The 16,846-nt window shown below is 45.3% G+C and overlaps 1 protein-coding gene across 1 annotated transcript in view; it reads right to left on the minus strand.

Annotated features, from left to right (window-relative positions):
- Window positions 1–16,846, minus strand: part of MMP24 (matrix metallopeptidase 24) — a 43,763-nt gene that overhangs the window by 13,626 nt on the left and 13,291 nt on the right. Inside the window, exon 4 of the mRNA XM_008934512.3 lies at window positions 6,193–6,354. Within this exon, the coding sequence (XP_008932760.1) occupies window positions 6,193–6,354 (162 nt within the window). The remainder of the gene's footprint in view (window positions 1–6,192; window positions 6,355–16,846) is intronic.

A 16,846-nucleotide genomic window follows, 5' to 3' on the forward strand; every position in this document is an offset into this window, starting at 1 on the left:
CTGGTCACACCCCCCTCTGACATAACTGACTGGGCAGCATTGCACACAAATCACAGCCTCTGCCACTACACTTCCACATAACTCCAGAGAAACAGTCAGAGGAAAAAAAATCTCATTGAGAAAAAAACTAAGTGAGAGAGGTTATTGGATGGGTCTGCGATTGGGCCTGAACCCAGTCACCTAATTACCATGTGTGACCCCAGCACCAGAGCCAAACCCACCCCTGGGACTGGACCTGCAGCCACTTCCACACAGGAAGCAGGTAAGAAACCTCCTGGAGCTGGAAACTTTATCATTCCAGAGGGAAGCAACTTTCTGGGACTTTACAGACACTGTGTGGAGAAGAAGACTTTCTTCCTCTCTATCAGAACCAAGGCAAAGAATGTCAGAAAGCTTTTGGGTCACAGCAGATCACCTTCAGAGTGTGACTCCCGCCACTGGCACTTTGCCTCCTCCCTTCATGCTTCCTCTGTCGCAGACCATCTGAATACCAAGGTGACCTGTGAAGATAACACAGAGAGAGGAGGCATTTAGGAGCCACTGTGTCGATAGTTGAGGACAAAAGATAATTGTACTGTCCTCCTGGCTATTGACAGAGTGTTCCCTCAACTGCACAGCACCTGCCTGGAGGCTCAGCACCTTGTGAGGCTCAGTGTGTCACAGCCAGCGGCTCCCCGAGCCTGCCAGCACACAGGAGCCTTGGGTCAGCTCGGGGGAGAGAACCAGCCACTTGTGAACACAAGGCCAGCCTTTATCTTCTTAATATTCACTCCAAGAACAAAACTATCCTCCAGGCTACAGTTATGCCTTGAAAAACACACAGGAGGTTTCTGGCTGTAAAAAGCTGAGCTGCTTGCATGTTTCTGGGGGACTGAACCTGCTGTCCAGGTGCACAGGCAAAGCTCCTCAGTCTCAGATCATAACAGATGATCCAAATGAGCCAGGGAGAGTGAGAGGAACCCACCTAGCTGCTCTACGGACACCAGGGCAGTGCAGAGAGGTCCCTGTTCATATTACATGAGAGAGCTGCCAACAAGCTACCTCAGGGATAACAGACTGTCCACAGTACTCCAAGCTCAGGAAGGACTCATTTCCCTTGCTCACTGAACAAACTCATCAGCACTTTGCACTCCTGGGCTTAGCCTTCAGCAGTGGAGTGAGTGAGCTGTCTCAGTTACTGTGGGTCCCTGCACACACAGTGCAGCTGCAGAACAAGCCCCAGCACCCACAGCACATCCACCAGGTGGGCAGTCGAGGCTCCCATGACCATCACTGGGTGCCAGGAAGGGTTTCTCGAGCCCTTCTCACACAGACATTCTCCTCTGTTAGAGCATTCACCTGGGAGACAAGCATCCATAGCTCAAATCCTTGCTCTAAGCCAAAGGGAATGCTCTGGAATGAGGTGATTCACCTTGCAGTTGGGTCCTCTGCTTTGGGTGCCAGAAAACTGGGCCCAAAATTCCCAGACTTGGGCAGGCAAATGATGAGAGGTTGGGGCTCTGCAAGATGAGTCAGCTGTCGTGCTTGCAGCCCAGTTCCCCTCTGGAAAAACTTCCAGAAGCCTGACATCTGCTCCACTGCAAACCAGAACATTTTTCTATACTCAGAAAGATCTGCAGGATAGGACAAGTATTTCCTGCCCAGCCATAACACACAGCAGTCTTCTCCACCAGCTGAGAAACCTCCCAGGAGAGATGGGCTCCCTCTCAGCCTCTCCTTTGGCAGAGTCCTCCAGGTGTCACAGAGAGGGGGCCTTGTATCTCTGCAATGTGCCAGAGATGTGGCACCAGGGCACATCCCTCCAGCTCCAATGCCAAGCATTTTCCTCCCCCCTCTCCTCCTGGAGCACAGCGACACAGGGCACGGATCCAGAAGTCCCAGATCTTGCAACTTCTGTAGATGAGGTCTTGGATGTTACTCTATGCCCTCTCCATGTCCAAGAGGACATTGTCAGAGATCAGTCCTACACTTCATGTTTCCAGGTCCTGCACAACAGCAAAGCTTGCTCTGGTGGTCCCACTCACAATGCAGTGTCACCACCCAGAGATGCTCCACCAGTCTTCCTGCTGTTCCCTCACAAGCCATCTCACACACACATGGAGGTTACAAGGCTCTGGAGGTTACGAGGATCCCTGTGGGCTGCCATTGGGAAAAGGGGAGGGAGGTTATGAAGGTGCTGTTTGCTCACAGACACTGTGCCCTGCTAGTCCCAGGCTGTCAGAGCTAGTGTTGTCCAGTTCCTTGGCCAGGAGCTGGTGTGGTTTCATGACTGCCCTGGACCTCAGCCCACATGGGATGCACCATGTCCACTGACTGGGAGCTCTCCTCTTGAGCTGCACAAAAGATGTGTGAGGCTGACACATCCTCAGTGAGATTTGGGATGACCCAGATCCTTGAGGTTGTCTCCAGGCTAAATCATCTGGTGATTAGGAGTGATTAGGAGACCTTCCCTTAGGCTTTGAAAGGGCCTTGAAGGTAATGGCCTGGTTAACCAGACATGTGGACATGAGTTTCCCCTGCACATCTGCCCCCCAGGAACAGTGTCAGGAGAGTCACTCCCAGATGAGAGGCTGCTTCACCACCCACTGCAAACCAGTACTTAGAGCAGGACGTGAAGAATCATGGAATCACACAATCATTATTGTTGGAAAAGACCTTTAAGACCATTGAGTCCAACCATTATCCCAGCACCATGTTCACCACTAAAGCATGTCCTCAAGTGCCACATCCACATGTTTTTTTAACATTTCCAGGGCTGGTGACTCCACCAGTTCCAGTGGTTGACCACCTCTGCTGTGAAGAAATTTCCCCTGATATCCAATTTAAACCTCCCCTGGCCCAACATGAGGCCGTTTCCTCTCATCCTGTCACTTGTTACCTGGGAGAGGAGACTGACCCCCAGCTGGCTGCACCCTCCTGTCAGGGCAGGAGAGCCTGCTGCAGGATGAGCAGGTCAGGCTGTGTGACAGCCATGGCTGAGCATCCTCTCAGCCCCTGCAGCTCTGACTTCAGCACGACCAAGGTAAGGGGCAACTCAACAGACATCCAGGGGACCTACATACTGGCATTGTTTCCAGTTTAATTCCTTCCTGGACATGTCACTTAGGACGTGGGCACGTAAGTACAGAGGGAGATATCCTTCTGAAAAACACATATAAAGAACAGTCCTGATATTTCCTTCTTTTGTCAAGGAACATGCTACAGGAAGCACCTCTCAGGAGATGGGAATATTGCTGACTTGTCTTACAATCTGTTCTCTCACACACAGGGAGCTTATGGCCTTGTCCTCAGTAGCTCAAAAGTGGAAATAACATTTTAAACACTGACCTTATACTAATCAGCTTGAAGCACAAACAAGAGTTCACATCCCCTACTGTCTCTTTAGGTGATTTTTCAAATAAATCCAGCATAAAATAACTTAGAAATTCAACAAATCGTTATAAGACAGATCTAGACATATTTCTTTTCTAATGGATAATTACAGATACAACATAAAATACATTTGAAATGCATTGTTTTCAAAAGGAGACAAAATGGACTTTAGCTTTAGCAGACCCTCTGTTCTTTGTTCTAGCAACTTCAGTGAAATGAAAAATGTGAAGTTTTAATTGAATTTACTTTTTAAAAAGGATGCTACAGGTAAGACAGCGGCTCTATGACTGATTTTGCATAGTAGGTTCCTAAATAATATGTATTGAGCACATGCTGCTGTATGGTAGAGAATGTCAAAGCAGCAAAGCACTGTGGAAGTAAAATATATTAGTTGAACGTTCCTGCTAAAGCTGCAAGAAGGATATTTCAGCAGACCCTTCTCAGTTGTAAGAAGATCAGATGAAGGGTTATGTTCTCCCATCTCCAGTTCCAGGGTGAAACATCACCTGCATTTTCCACAATTTCTTTGTGACCCATAAGAGCAAAACCTAATTTTAAACAGCTTTATTTTTTGGAGTGTAACTCTGTACTAAGGGCCAAAATCTCTACCAGGGGAAGCAAAGCTCTGGCTGTAGAAGTTGCTCCTTCTGCCCACAGGACAAGCTGTGTCTACAACCCCCAACACCATCCCCAGCCCACTCCAGCTCAGAGGCCTCAGAGAAGAGCTTTATGTGATTCCACAGTAGCCAACAAACAAATTCTTAATAACTCTCAGCAAACAGAGAATCCTAACACAGCCTGTGGCTAAAGTTTAATGTCCCTACGTGGTGACAAGCAAGTGGAAGTGTTGTGGTGCCACTGCCAAGCCACAGGTGAGTGCTGAGCTCTGCTCTGTCCCAGCTGGGGAGAGGCTCTCATGGACTGTCAGGGCCCAGAGGACACTGATAGGTTTTAATGGCCCTGCCCAGCCTTATCTGGCACCTCCACCCCCACCCCTGGTCCCAGGAGCCCCATTTTGGGGAGTGCTGGTCCCAGCTTAGCTGATCTCGGCTTGAACCCCAAAAGTGAAGCAGCCTGGCTGTCAGTTCTTTATCTGCTCCCTCTCCAAAAATGTATCTGAAACCAGAGAAACCAGTAATTTTTCTTGATTGCACTTTCACTGTCAGCAAAAAATTAGGGGGTTTTCTTTCTGATTAGTCCAAGTTCACAGAAACTAAATGAACAATTCAAAACAGAAACAGCACAATGACATTTTAGCAGCTTTCAAAATTTAACACTTATGTATATTATTTAATGAAAGTTTAACATTTACCCCAGCACTTTATTTCATAACCCCCCAGACTCTCTGTTATCCTCGGTATCTGAACATATACCATGTTAAAGTATTCGTAATTAAATGACACCATAGGACAACTGCCAAGCAACTTCATCCTGGGAATGAGCAATGAGAAGAAATCTTCAGCTGCACCCATGGGAAGAGCTTTTTCCCCTGGGTGTCTTTCAAACCATGTTATTTTACATGTTGGACTTTGGGTATCTGCCTCACACCAAGGTTCCACTGCCCTCAACAAGTGCCTGGTTTTCCCCATTGCCCAGACAAGAGCCACAGAAACCAGCCCAGGAAGAGACTTCTCTTCTCTGGACATCTACACTTGAACAAATGAAGTTTGAGTTTCTCAATCCAGACACAAAAAATAAACACCAAATCCAACTCAAACAGCTGAGATACAGTTTAGATCTCTAAAGTCTTGCTGCACTGCTTTAGTCTTACAAGTCTTGGCATAAATTCTATTAGAACTAATTTCAAATTCACTCACAGATCACTGATGCCAATGTTGACTGGTGTCAGGTCTGCCACTGACCCCAACATCAATCCCTTAGAAACACCAGCCTTCCCACTGACAACAACCTTAGAAGTATTTTTTTCATGTCTAATTCGTATAATATCTGCTCCACTGCTTCTGGGAGCTACTATTTGACTCCAGCTGTCCAGCAACTGCAAATGCTGCACAGCTGCTCTATCCTACATTTATTAAATAACCTCTCTGTCAAACTGGTACTTTCCCAAAGAATGAAGTCAGGGATGTTTGACAAAACCTGTTTTTCACAGGCTGTCACAGACTGTAGCCATTAGTCTCAGTCTGCCCTTGACTGTGGCTCCTAAAAGCTGTATTTCCCTCTGCTCCCAGAGTCTCCTTCCCCCAATAATTCTCTGCAAGTCCCTGTCCTCACACCCTGGTACCCCACCACATGGCACTACATCATCTCCAGCCCCTTGGTTGTCTCCCATAATCTCTTTGTCTCCTTTGCTTTCTTTTCCTTGATCTTTGTGGCACATGCTGTACATGTTCAGCTGGAGATTAAAAGAAGCAAAGTGTTCCCTAAGCAGATCCAAACCTTTTATCCCTACTTTCTATATCATGAGAAAAAAAAAGAGTGCGTAAATACTTTTTACCTTTCCTTGATGTTCCATGCTCTTTGCATTCTTTCCCTTTTTTTGCACTGGCTGTTCCTAATGGACAAACCTTGGGTTCAGTAATAGTCTGGTTTTCCCTTTTTGGTGCTCCTTGATGTGGGGACTCTGTGAGGTACGGAGCAGCAGTGGGATCACAGAGATTTGGTTATCCTGACTTGTGCAAGGATTCCACCACTGGGACAGTCATCTGGTACTTAGTCCTGGATCAAGAGCTTTAAACAGTTTCCCCCCTCAGCTATGGCAGGAAATCCAGCCCACCAGCTGCAGGAATCCTGGGGACTAATTGTAAAATACTCCCTAGACTCCAGGTTGGTGCAAACAGAGGAGCGGATAGGGTTGCTCACCATAGATTTTCTGAATTCCTTGGAGGTCATCCTGGGGCAGTTTGAAGTTGTGTGTCTCCATGTACTGGTAGAAAGGAGCCATGATAGCGCTGGGATCGTTGGAGTGCTCCAGCCCCAGCGCGTGCCCCAGCTCGTGGACCGCCACCAGGAAGAGATCGTTCCCTGTGGAAGGAAGGACAGCCAGGTTAGCGCACAGCCACAGCCTGAGCCAAGCCCAGGACCTTCCTACTCCTAAAGCAAGAAGCAAATGCTTTGCTCTCTGACTGCACAAGCAGGTCACAGTGCCAGGGTCAGCTCCTGGAGATGGTTTCAATCCCAAAAGTCTGCACGGATCAGTCATTGTCACAGAATGTGCCCTTGAGCACCCATGACCAGATAAAACAGGCCGGCCTGGAGTGAAGGTATACTGACTGTAGACTCTTCAGTATAGAGTTTACAGAAAATGGCCAACAAAATCATCACTGATACCACTGGCTCCTCACCTGGGTGCTGCCAGGAGAGGTGAGAGCATGGCCAGTCCAATAATCAACAGGGGTTGGTAATCAACAGGTGCTTTGTGCCCCTTCTGGGTCCTCTGGTGCTGTGCTCTGATCTGACCTGGACCAATAAATCCTAGGGGAGATCTGTAAGGCACCTGGCAAGGCAGGAGGGAGGGCAGAGAAGACTGGGATAACACCCACTGTCCCACCTGTAGTGGGGCTGGGGCAGCCCCATCTCCTCCAGCACAGGCCCCTCAACACACTTGTACTCTGCTGGACCCCTGGCACTGCCGTGTCTGCAGGAAGAGCTGAGCACTGGTACCCCATCCTGCAGGAGGCAGAGCCACACAGGGAAAGGTTGGGTTGGATCCCAGTGGTGGGGACAGGAGGAAGGAGGAAAGAAGGGACACAGTTCCGACAGGAAGAGGAGCCCTCTCTGGTGCAGAAGCTGGAAGGAGTGCAGCGAAGAAGGGGTACCTTCAACTCTACAGGCATACATTCCTCTTCAGTCCACGGATCTGGGACCCCCATCTCCTTGATCTAGTGTGGTCCCTGGATGTCCTACTCCGTGAGGGCACCTTGACATGGGAGGTGACACAGGCAATGCCGTGTGAGGGATGAAGACACAGCCAACAAGGCCTGACCTAAGAGCCTCCTGATGCCAATAAAAAGTCTGAGCCCACAATTCAGCCTGAATTCAGGCTCCTCTGGTTTTGTTTCCTTTGGCAAGGCACAAACCAAGAGCACTTGCAATCAGACACAGGGGAAGACAGTTGTCAGTGGCAGCTCAGTGGCTCCTCTGCAGAATCTCTAAAACATTTCTCCATTCCCCACATCCTCAAACTGAACCTGAGGTACCAAAGCTCAGTTCTGTGCACAGAATTGAGCTCTCCCTGGGACAGGAGTTGCAACAGTGACTCATGGAGAATCATCTCCACTTTTTAAATAGTTATTTCTCCACTTTTATTCATAAAAATGTGACAACACAGGTTGAGGGGTCTGCGAGTCTTCACAGCAGGGAGCTTTGGCAGCATCTCAAGATACCTGAAGTCAGCACCAAGCAGTGCTCCCCTGGCCACACACATCACACCAAACATTTGAGTTGGAGGGTGAAAGAATCTGAACATGCAAGACATGTTAAAATATACAAATGCACTTCAAATAAATTTGTTCAAATGAAAGTATCCAAAACCATGTGCAGGCTAAAATTTAGCCATATACGGATGTAAAATGCCAGAATTTACGTATTCAGGAAATCCAAATGGGGACTTAGCAATTTTTCTCACCTGTTGCTGAAAAATCTGATGTGTGCAGAACAAGTCAATAAAATGTTCAACAGTGCAGTATAAAATGCATTAAGTGGTTTTATGGTAAAGTTTGGAGGACTGATCACTTTTCACGGGTTTTCAAAAACACTCAAGCTTAGAAGATGCCCCCAGTTTCCAAATAGGATTCAGAGACTCGAAGTCCTGTTACAAATTGAACGGACTTACTCTCCTGTATCACTTAAATACTCATGAAATCACCATTTTCACTGCGCCCACAACTATTCACACGTGGAAGTCCATGGTAAAGGTCACAGTACAGAGCTGACTTTCATGAGACTCTTCTCATCGTTTACCATGGACTCATGGCACTGTGCCACTGCCAGGGACATTTTCCCTCACCAATCTGGTGGTATTTTCCTCCTTGCTGAAATATCTGCAGTATTTGCAGTGCAAATGTCTGGAACTCATGTCTATGTAAACCTACATATAAATCTATGTAAGTCACTTGCCTCCATGTGCTAAACCTTTATCAGGAGCATGAGATCAGACACTATCTCATGTCTGATAGTTAGACATGATTAGTCTAACTAATCATGTCTAATTAGTTTCAAATAGCTTTCAATCACTTGTTTCAGCCCAAAACAAACATCAGTCCACTTTACAGCTGGAAAATGAATCCCACAGGCTCACAGGATGGTTGAGGCTGGAAGGCACCTCTGGAGATTGTCCAGTCCAACCCCCCAGCTCAAGCAAGGTCAGGTAAAGCAGGTTGTCCTGTCAGGTTTTAAATATCAAGTTTCTTGTACTGGGAAGCCTCGTACTCCAGATGTGCTGAGTAAAAAGGAAGGATCATCTTGCTTGACCTGCTGGCAGTGCTCTTCCCAAGGCAGCCCTGGGTGCTGCTGGCCTTCTGTGCTGCACGGACACATTGCTGACTCACGTTCAACTTGGTGTCAACCAGGCCCCCCCAGGGCTTTCTCTGCAAAGTTCTTCCCAGTCTGTGGGCCACCAACAAAGCCCAGGTGCAGGGTTGTGCATTTCTCTTTGCTTGCCTTCAACCTGGGGAAGGCCCATTCCTCCAGCCTCTCAACGACAGCATCACTGGGCAGTCTATCAACCACTCCTCCACGTTTCCTATCATCTTCAAACCTGCTAAATGTGCACTCTGCTGCATCACTGATACAATTTCATGAAGATATTAAACAGTATTGACCTCATATCAACCCCTCTGACACACAGCCTGAACTCCTCCATCTCATGGTTACTGCAGCCAAGGATGCTACTGATCTTCACAATACCCATTAGTTCTTCAAGCATAAGGTCTAGCAGATCATCTGTCTTTGTTGGCTCCCTGATCACCAGTGAGACAACCAGGAAGAGTTCTGAGATGATCAGCAAGCCCAGAAAGATGAAGGCTCATTCCTGAGGAAGTACCTCAACATCCATGCTGGTCATTCCAACCAGCTCTTCCACAGAAACACCCCTTTTCCCAGCTATCCTTATGAAATACCTGTACCTGGAAATACAAACAGATGTGGAAAACAGCTGCTTCTGTCCAGTTTTAAATCACCATTTTGACTGGCAGTGGTGTGTGAAGATGCCACAGAGCATGGAAAATGTTGGCTGGGGAACTTCCTTGCACCTAGAGGTAAGAACTTACTAGGAAATGAACCTTCCCAGTTCCAGCACAGCCACAGAGGGCAGGTCAACACTGGAGTGGAAAAGCTATCCTCCTCCATGGCCAGGAGGCCACCCAAACTGGAGCAGTCATGTGCTGGGGGCAGTGGCTGCAGCAGATGAAGTAGAGCTCAAGAGAATTTCTAAGGAAATGAACTGACCTCCACAAGAAGCAGGACAAGAAGCTCCTCTTGGCTCTCTACAAATGCCTTGGTTCTCAATGCAGTGGTCGCTTCTCATCTGCCTTTGCTGAAAGGCAGTAGAATGGCAGTGGCAGACACAGCTCCTGCTCCTTCTGCTCCCTGCCCTGGCCAAAAATTTCTCACCACTCTTTCATCCCCTCACCCTTCTGTTCTCAGAAGGAAGAAGCCTCCTCCCAAGCACATCCCACATCAAACTCATTTCTTTCGTAAAGAACTCTCAAATTGTTTGTAATATTCTACCTTTCCCTGCAGAGTTAAGAAACACATGGCTTTATTGCAACAACACAGAGAATGCCAGAGTCACAGATAAACTGAGTTATGTATGATCTTCCTTCTACTCACATACTCCATCCCTCATGACTGCTGGATCTTCATCCAGAACAAATGGCTGTTCAGTCGGGTAACAGACATTTTGACACAGGTTATTCTTTGGGAAGCCTTTTTGTACAGCTTCATTCATTGTATTGTGAAAATCCATATCAAAATGTTTTATATATTTGGCTAAGCCACTCCCAGAAATGCCTGCCAGTTCACAGGAACAGGTCACAGCTATTATGGCAGTGCTGTGATATCACTTATTACCACCAGCATTTATCCCTGAGCTGTACATGGAGCTGTAAGGAGTGTGTGCTCTGGAGAGCACCTGGCACAGGGGAGTGTGAATCCAGGACACAGCTTCTAAGACAAAAGCAGTACAAATAATACTGGATATCTGATTAATAAGAGAAAAGCACCTGTGAATCTCTGCTCTTTGTCATGTAAATTTTATACTTTATGAACTGTATCACTGTGCCAACACATCTACTTATTGCAGTTTACTCAAACATAATTAAGAAGACATATAAAGGTTATATTTTGAAATTTTATTGAAGTAAGAATGATACTGAAGAAATCAGATGGTTGTGTGTGACAATAGCAGGCCTTGGTAATTACAGAAAAGATGGTGTGAACTAAACATGCTTTAAACACACTAAAATGACTCCTTCCACTCCAACAGCCATGTAGACACAACTGTTTTCCAAGCACAACTTAAAGAAGCTTTAGGGCTACTCTAAGCTATGCCTTGGTTTTGGCATCTTCAGACCTGGTGGGTCTGACCTGTCCAACAGAAGAACATGTGATCTGTGTGTGCTCCTCCATTCACCTCCACAACACGCTCTGCTCAAAGAAAGCTTCTGGATGCTCTGAAGGCCTTAAAGAAGGGATGATGCTGTTCTGTGGAATTCTGGAGTTCAGTGGAAAACAGTTTCTTTACCTAGAAAGGAAGAAAATATGTGTTAAAAAGAAATACAGGTGTCATTTTGTTCAGAAGCAATTATTGTTATAAGCGTAGCAATGAACATGATGCATCCTAAGGAATTAATGAAAACTGAAGAGTGATTGAACAGCTTCACTGGAGAAAGAAGGAGTGATAACCTGCAGTCTTAACAGCAATTGTACCACAGTCACATTAAACCATCTCCACGAGACCAAGTGACTGCAGAAGGTCAAAGAACTGCATTATGTTACCAACCATCATGAAAGACAATTTGCCTTATTGTCCTCAAAAGGCCACGTGCAAACCAGGGTGGTAGCTGTGCTATACACCTCACTAATGGTGCAGGTTGTGCTTTCTCTGACATCCACAGATGGCACCATGAGGACAATCTCCTGCAGAAACTCAGAGCAAAAATATAAACTAATTGTCTGGAATGGCGAGGCCAAAACTGGCAGAGTGGGCAGCCAGAGAGAGAGGCAGTCGTGACACTTCAGCTGGCTCAGCAGCCTGACAGTCAGTGGAACATGAGTGTTCTGCTGAAAAATTTACTCTTATCTTTCACAAGTGTAGGTTGCAATTCCCTAAATGATTCCATGTCAAAGAACTACTAATCCCAAAAGGAAAATTTCTATTTGCCTATACTAGTATAGAATTTGGTAAAACAGATGTTAAAGCAGCAAAGAAATGAAAAAAACTCATAAAAACATGAAAAATGTAAATATGACTTTCATTCCATCAGTCTTGAAAAGAAGCTATTGTTTATATTTTAAAAGTATTTAAATACAGCAGGGTCTACAGACAGAATTCAGTTTTAACCCAGCTGTGGAACAACTGGAAGGTAACTAAAAAACCTCAGGTCCTGGTACAGGCAGTGTGAATACAAACCAGTCTGTGCTATTTGGGATTCTTTCCTACCAATCAGTTTGAAATGATATTTAACTCCTGGTGCTGGCAACAGAGAAAGTACTGCTCTGGAAGCTGTGAGAGCAGCTCTGTGCCACAAAGAGGGTGTTCTCTACCTAGCACAGGAGGTTTTCTGTCTTTGTCCTCCCCTGACATGGAAGGTTCCTGATGGGGCTGTAAAGACTGAGCAGGACTGAGACATGAGAGAGCTGGGCTGTAAGAGACCTCCCCCTCAAAGTGGTATTCTGGGTGGATCTGGGCAGAGAAGTCAAACTGTCTTCAAATCCTGAGCTCTTCTTCAGAATCAGGAGAGAAAAGGTAATTTAAACAACTTTTGCTGCTCGTGTGTGTCAAAATCCAGAGTTCTGGGTGTCACTTCCCTGCTGATGCTACAATCCACCTCTGCCTGCAATGACCAGCAAACTTTTTTCAATGATTCATCTCCTTTTCTTTTTTTTTCTCCTTCCTGAAGGCCTGTTATTTTACTCCTCCTTCCTTCAGCAAGTGGAAGGCAGCAAGTTTACTAAAGACACTGCTGCATTTTGGCTTGTTTCACATCATGTGTTTCTGCCTTATAAAGAAAAGTGGCAAAAAGACTTTTTGGCTCACCTTGATTCTCGTGACCTGTTTTTTTCACAGTTAAGGTTTTTTTTATTTCCTTTTTAAGGGAATGACACATCATTTTGATCCTTTCTGACTCCTTCCTATGAATCCCAGAGTATCTCGTTCTGTGTGGAAAGAAGGAAAATACTTTACTTTGATTATACAAAAATCAATAGGATTCCAAATACTTATATAAATATATTCACACTTTGTGTATTGAACAACTACTGACATGAAATGGGTAATATTTTTTTATAGAACATTGTGAATATCAGGTGTATTTACAAGTACACTGCTTTGAAAGTGGAATTTGCAGATGACTCTTTCAGCTATAATCAATAACTAGCATTGTCAAACTGCCAAGCTTTAAAATCCAGCCTGCACTAGCACAGCACTACTGTAAAGCCATTTCTATGTAAAATGACAGCAAAGACACCAAAAGAAAGCACTACTTACAGAGATGCTGTCCAGGGGTGAAGAGGAGGAAGGTGAAGTCAGGAATCTTCGCTGTGTGCTGATGGGCTTCCTCTCCTCACCTTTGGGTTGACATGACAGGGCTATAATCTCAAACTTGCTGATTTAAGCTGCCTGATTTGATTTCTTTTTGCTGTGGCTGCCTCTCTTGAAACCATGTGTCTGTGTGTTTGCTCAAACTGGGTTCAGCATTAGCAAATGATTTAAGAGAACTCTGGCTCATGGGGTCAAGTCTCTCTAAGCAGTCACAGGATGGAACCAGTGATAAGCAGGTATGACCTGGAGACTAAACACTGAACTGGTCTTCACTGAACAAAGTACTGAGCAACAGCATGACCTGGTGATGTATCATAAAAAAGGCTTGAGAGAATAAATTGAAATTTTAATACAATTTACGCCCCACTTGACTTTCAACATCCCCATGAAAGTCTTTCAGATAACGTCTTCTGCATTAAAGGACACACGAGTAACTTCAAGGCAGTTCTGTTTTTCACTCTGAAAAATGCTGATGCTCGTTTTCAACAACAGTGTCAGAAGCCTGAAAAACAATGGTGGATTCAAAATGTCATTTGTTAGAACAAAACTCTTTAGATGTGGAGATGTTCTGTACCTGAGAAATCAGAGAAAGAAAATTAAAAATGTATTTAACAGCCAAACAGCACAAAGATTATATAGGTTCTGTGTCGTGATTTATTCATTATATTGATATTATTGATATTGGTATTGTTTTAAAGGTTGTCTTTGCTGGCCTCAGTATTTCCATAGAAAATGAATACGAGAAAAAGTGGTTAAATAAGAAAGAAATGAGGCAGAAAGCAAAGCAAAACGCAGAAGAAACAAGAATTAATCAAAGAGAAAAGGCTACCAAATTCTGGCAACATGCTGGGTGAAGGTACAGGGGTTAAGGGAAGCTGCATTTCCTCCCAGCAAGCAGGCACTGCACCTGGACAAGTCAGGTAAGGGGAGTGCAAGCAGATAACAGAGAATCAACCAGGAAAAGTGGATACCAACACTAATCTCAAAGAAAAAAAGAAAGCAACAGCTGGATACTTTGCATTCCTCTTAGCTCCCTCCCTCCACGTAAAACAACACAATTGTAATTAAACAAATCAAACAGGATAAAGAATGTTTGGCCAGCAATGTTTCCAAAGTGACTGGAAACACCTGGAATTCTTTGATAACAAAGAACTATTTGACCAGGGAAAAAAAAAAAACAACTTACTTACACATCCCCCTTAATATTAGGGAATCTGTTAGATATCCTAACATATGTTCCATGTTTATAGGATTAATCTAGTGAGTGCTCACAGAAACCTTGTACATTTGGGACTTAAAACAAAAAAATGTAACAAGCAGAGGGGGTTCAAAAGGATCAAACATCTGGCAAAAAATACTTTTTATGCACCTATAAGCATCACCAGTCCTCCCTCATGAAAGATCTCAATATTAAAAGATTTCTGTTTTTAGAAGGGTGACAGAAGAAGAGAATTTTATGAGCTGAATACCTTGTTATGGCTCAGAGTTGCCACGAGAAGTAACTGCACTTTGGTCCTAAGTTCTAGGAACTAAAATTCTGTCTGTTTGGCAATGCTAAAGAATTATGGAAAAACGTAGATTGAAAGGCATGGCTGGAAGCCACCAAGTTTACCTCTCTGCTTCAAGCAGGGCTAATCTCAAAATTACATCAGGTTGCTCAGGACACTCCAAAAGGATGGAGTGCCCACATCCTCTGCAAGTGCAGCCTCTGGGTTGTACCACTGTGCTGGTAAGAAGGTTTTACCTTATGCCCAGGTGGGGTTTTCCTTGTTGCAGCTTGTGCCCGTTGCCTTTTGTTCCCTTCTCTGTTCACCTCCAAGAAGAGTGTGGGCTCTGTCCTCTCCATAAGATCTCCTCATGTGGAAGACTGCTATAGACGCTTCCTCCCCATCCTCCTCCTCCTCCTCACCAGGCTGAACAAGCCCACTGTCCCTGTTTTCCTCTTGCTCCCATCCTTTATCACCTCAGTGTTCCTGCACTGGACTCTTCCCAGTTTGCCGACACCCTTCATGCACTGGGGACCCCAAACACCACACTCCATTCTCAAAACATTACTTGTTTCAACTTGCACTGATGGCAAATGTGAAGAAGGCTTTGCAAAAAGATTCAGCTATGGAACAATAAAAGCTTTCTGGATTAAAACAGTGACAAAGAGTGAGGGGGGGAAGGCAAGGAGAATGGAAGGCAGAGGTTTGAAGAAATAAAACTCTGCCCAGAATGCAGACATACAATAGTTCTGTTGTGCTTTTATGATCAAGATGTGCATCCTCAAGCTAAAAGGACAGCAGCCCTTTTTCCTGCCCCAGCCACCCATCTCTGCCTACTCTTTCATTTGGGCTCAAGAGGTGAGGCAGCTCTAAGGCAAACCAGACCAGGAGAAAGGTAGAAAAAGACAAACCCCATTTGGCTACATACCTTCCCTTATCTGGTTCACACTGAGGCCACTTCAACTCTCCCTTGGTTCAAAAGGGAAGAAACAGTAAGAGGTGGTGGGAAAACCATGACAGTGATGGGAGGAGGCACGTGCAAAATGCCCTGTGTGGAATTCAAACCGAGGGGAGACCTAAAGCATCTCCGTGGAGACCCAGAGCACGAGTCTGCAGTTCCAGCAGCTGAGAATGAAAAGCATGGTACTTGAATTCTGTTTCTCATTCGAGGTCAAATTATTTAGGGCTCTGAAAGACACTCATCCCTCCATGATCCAGGAATCTGAACAGGGAAAGCCATACACCTATTCCTTGGGACAGTCTGGAGAACAGCCTGTTCTAGCCAGATACGGTCCATAAAATATAAGGATATTGCTCAGTAACTGCATTTGTACAGAAGAAACCTTCCATATTGTATCTCTAATGTCTTCTGAGGTATTCAAGATGGGTGAGGAGAGGCACATACTCAGAAGTGACAGTAAAGGCAACAAGTATCAGAAGCACAGGACATCCTCCCTAAGGCACCCAAGATGGACCAAAGGGACAAAGCCACAGGTCAGAGGTCTAATGGTACAGACCACAAGCACAGGAGCTGCTGTGGCAGAAAATCCGTAGGTGCCTGGGCAATTTTAAGAACTCTGTACTCATGGCAAGAACAAAAAGAGTACCAGGACATCCAGGTTCAAGCTCAAATTAATTTGGTGCATCAGATTTGTAAAAAGAACAGCCCAAGCTGTTACAGGAGAGTGGCTCTCTCAAAGCTTGGCTAAATGCCTGTGCTTGTGCAACTGAGTTCCACTGCAAATGTAGAGGTGAGAGACAGGATCCCATCTTTAGGAACAGGGATACAAATGTCCCAAGAATCAAGAAAATTTGTGATATTAATAGTGCCAGGACAGAAAACAGTAGATAGATCTCCAGTGAAGACACTACTTTGAACACTGACCAGCAGATTAAACGTCAGCTCTAAGCTATACATGCCCCTCCTCCCAACAGGTACTACAGGCTGTCAGTAAACTCCAAAATTAGCCACCCTAATCAAAGTTTTCTCACTGAAATCCTTGCTGAACATTCCCATTAGTAAGCTCAGACAGTATTTGGCTGTTCTGAAAGCCTGCTCAGGTTCCTGAACATATGCCATGTCCAGATGGTGGATTCAGGAGCGCTTGCTCTGTTGTTCAGGTAGATGTCCACTGGAACAATGCTAGTGAAGGAATCACAGAGAAAAAGCTTCCAGTTTCTCTCCTTGGTGACTGACAGAACCTTCCCAGAAGGTGGTTCAGGCCCTTTTCCTCCAGAACTTCTGCATGATTTAGCACTGAATGTG

This window comes from Manacus vitellinus, unplaced genomic scaffold (assembly GCF_001715985.3).
Source record: "Manacus vitellinus isolate BGI_N305 unplaced genomic scaffold, ASM171598v3 scaffold_124_pilon, whole genome shotgun sequence".
NCBI lineage: Eukaryota > Metazoa > Chordata > Aves > Passeriformes > Pipridae > Manacus > Manacus vitellinus.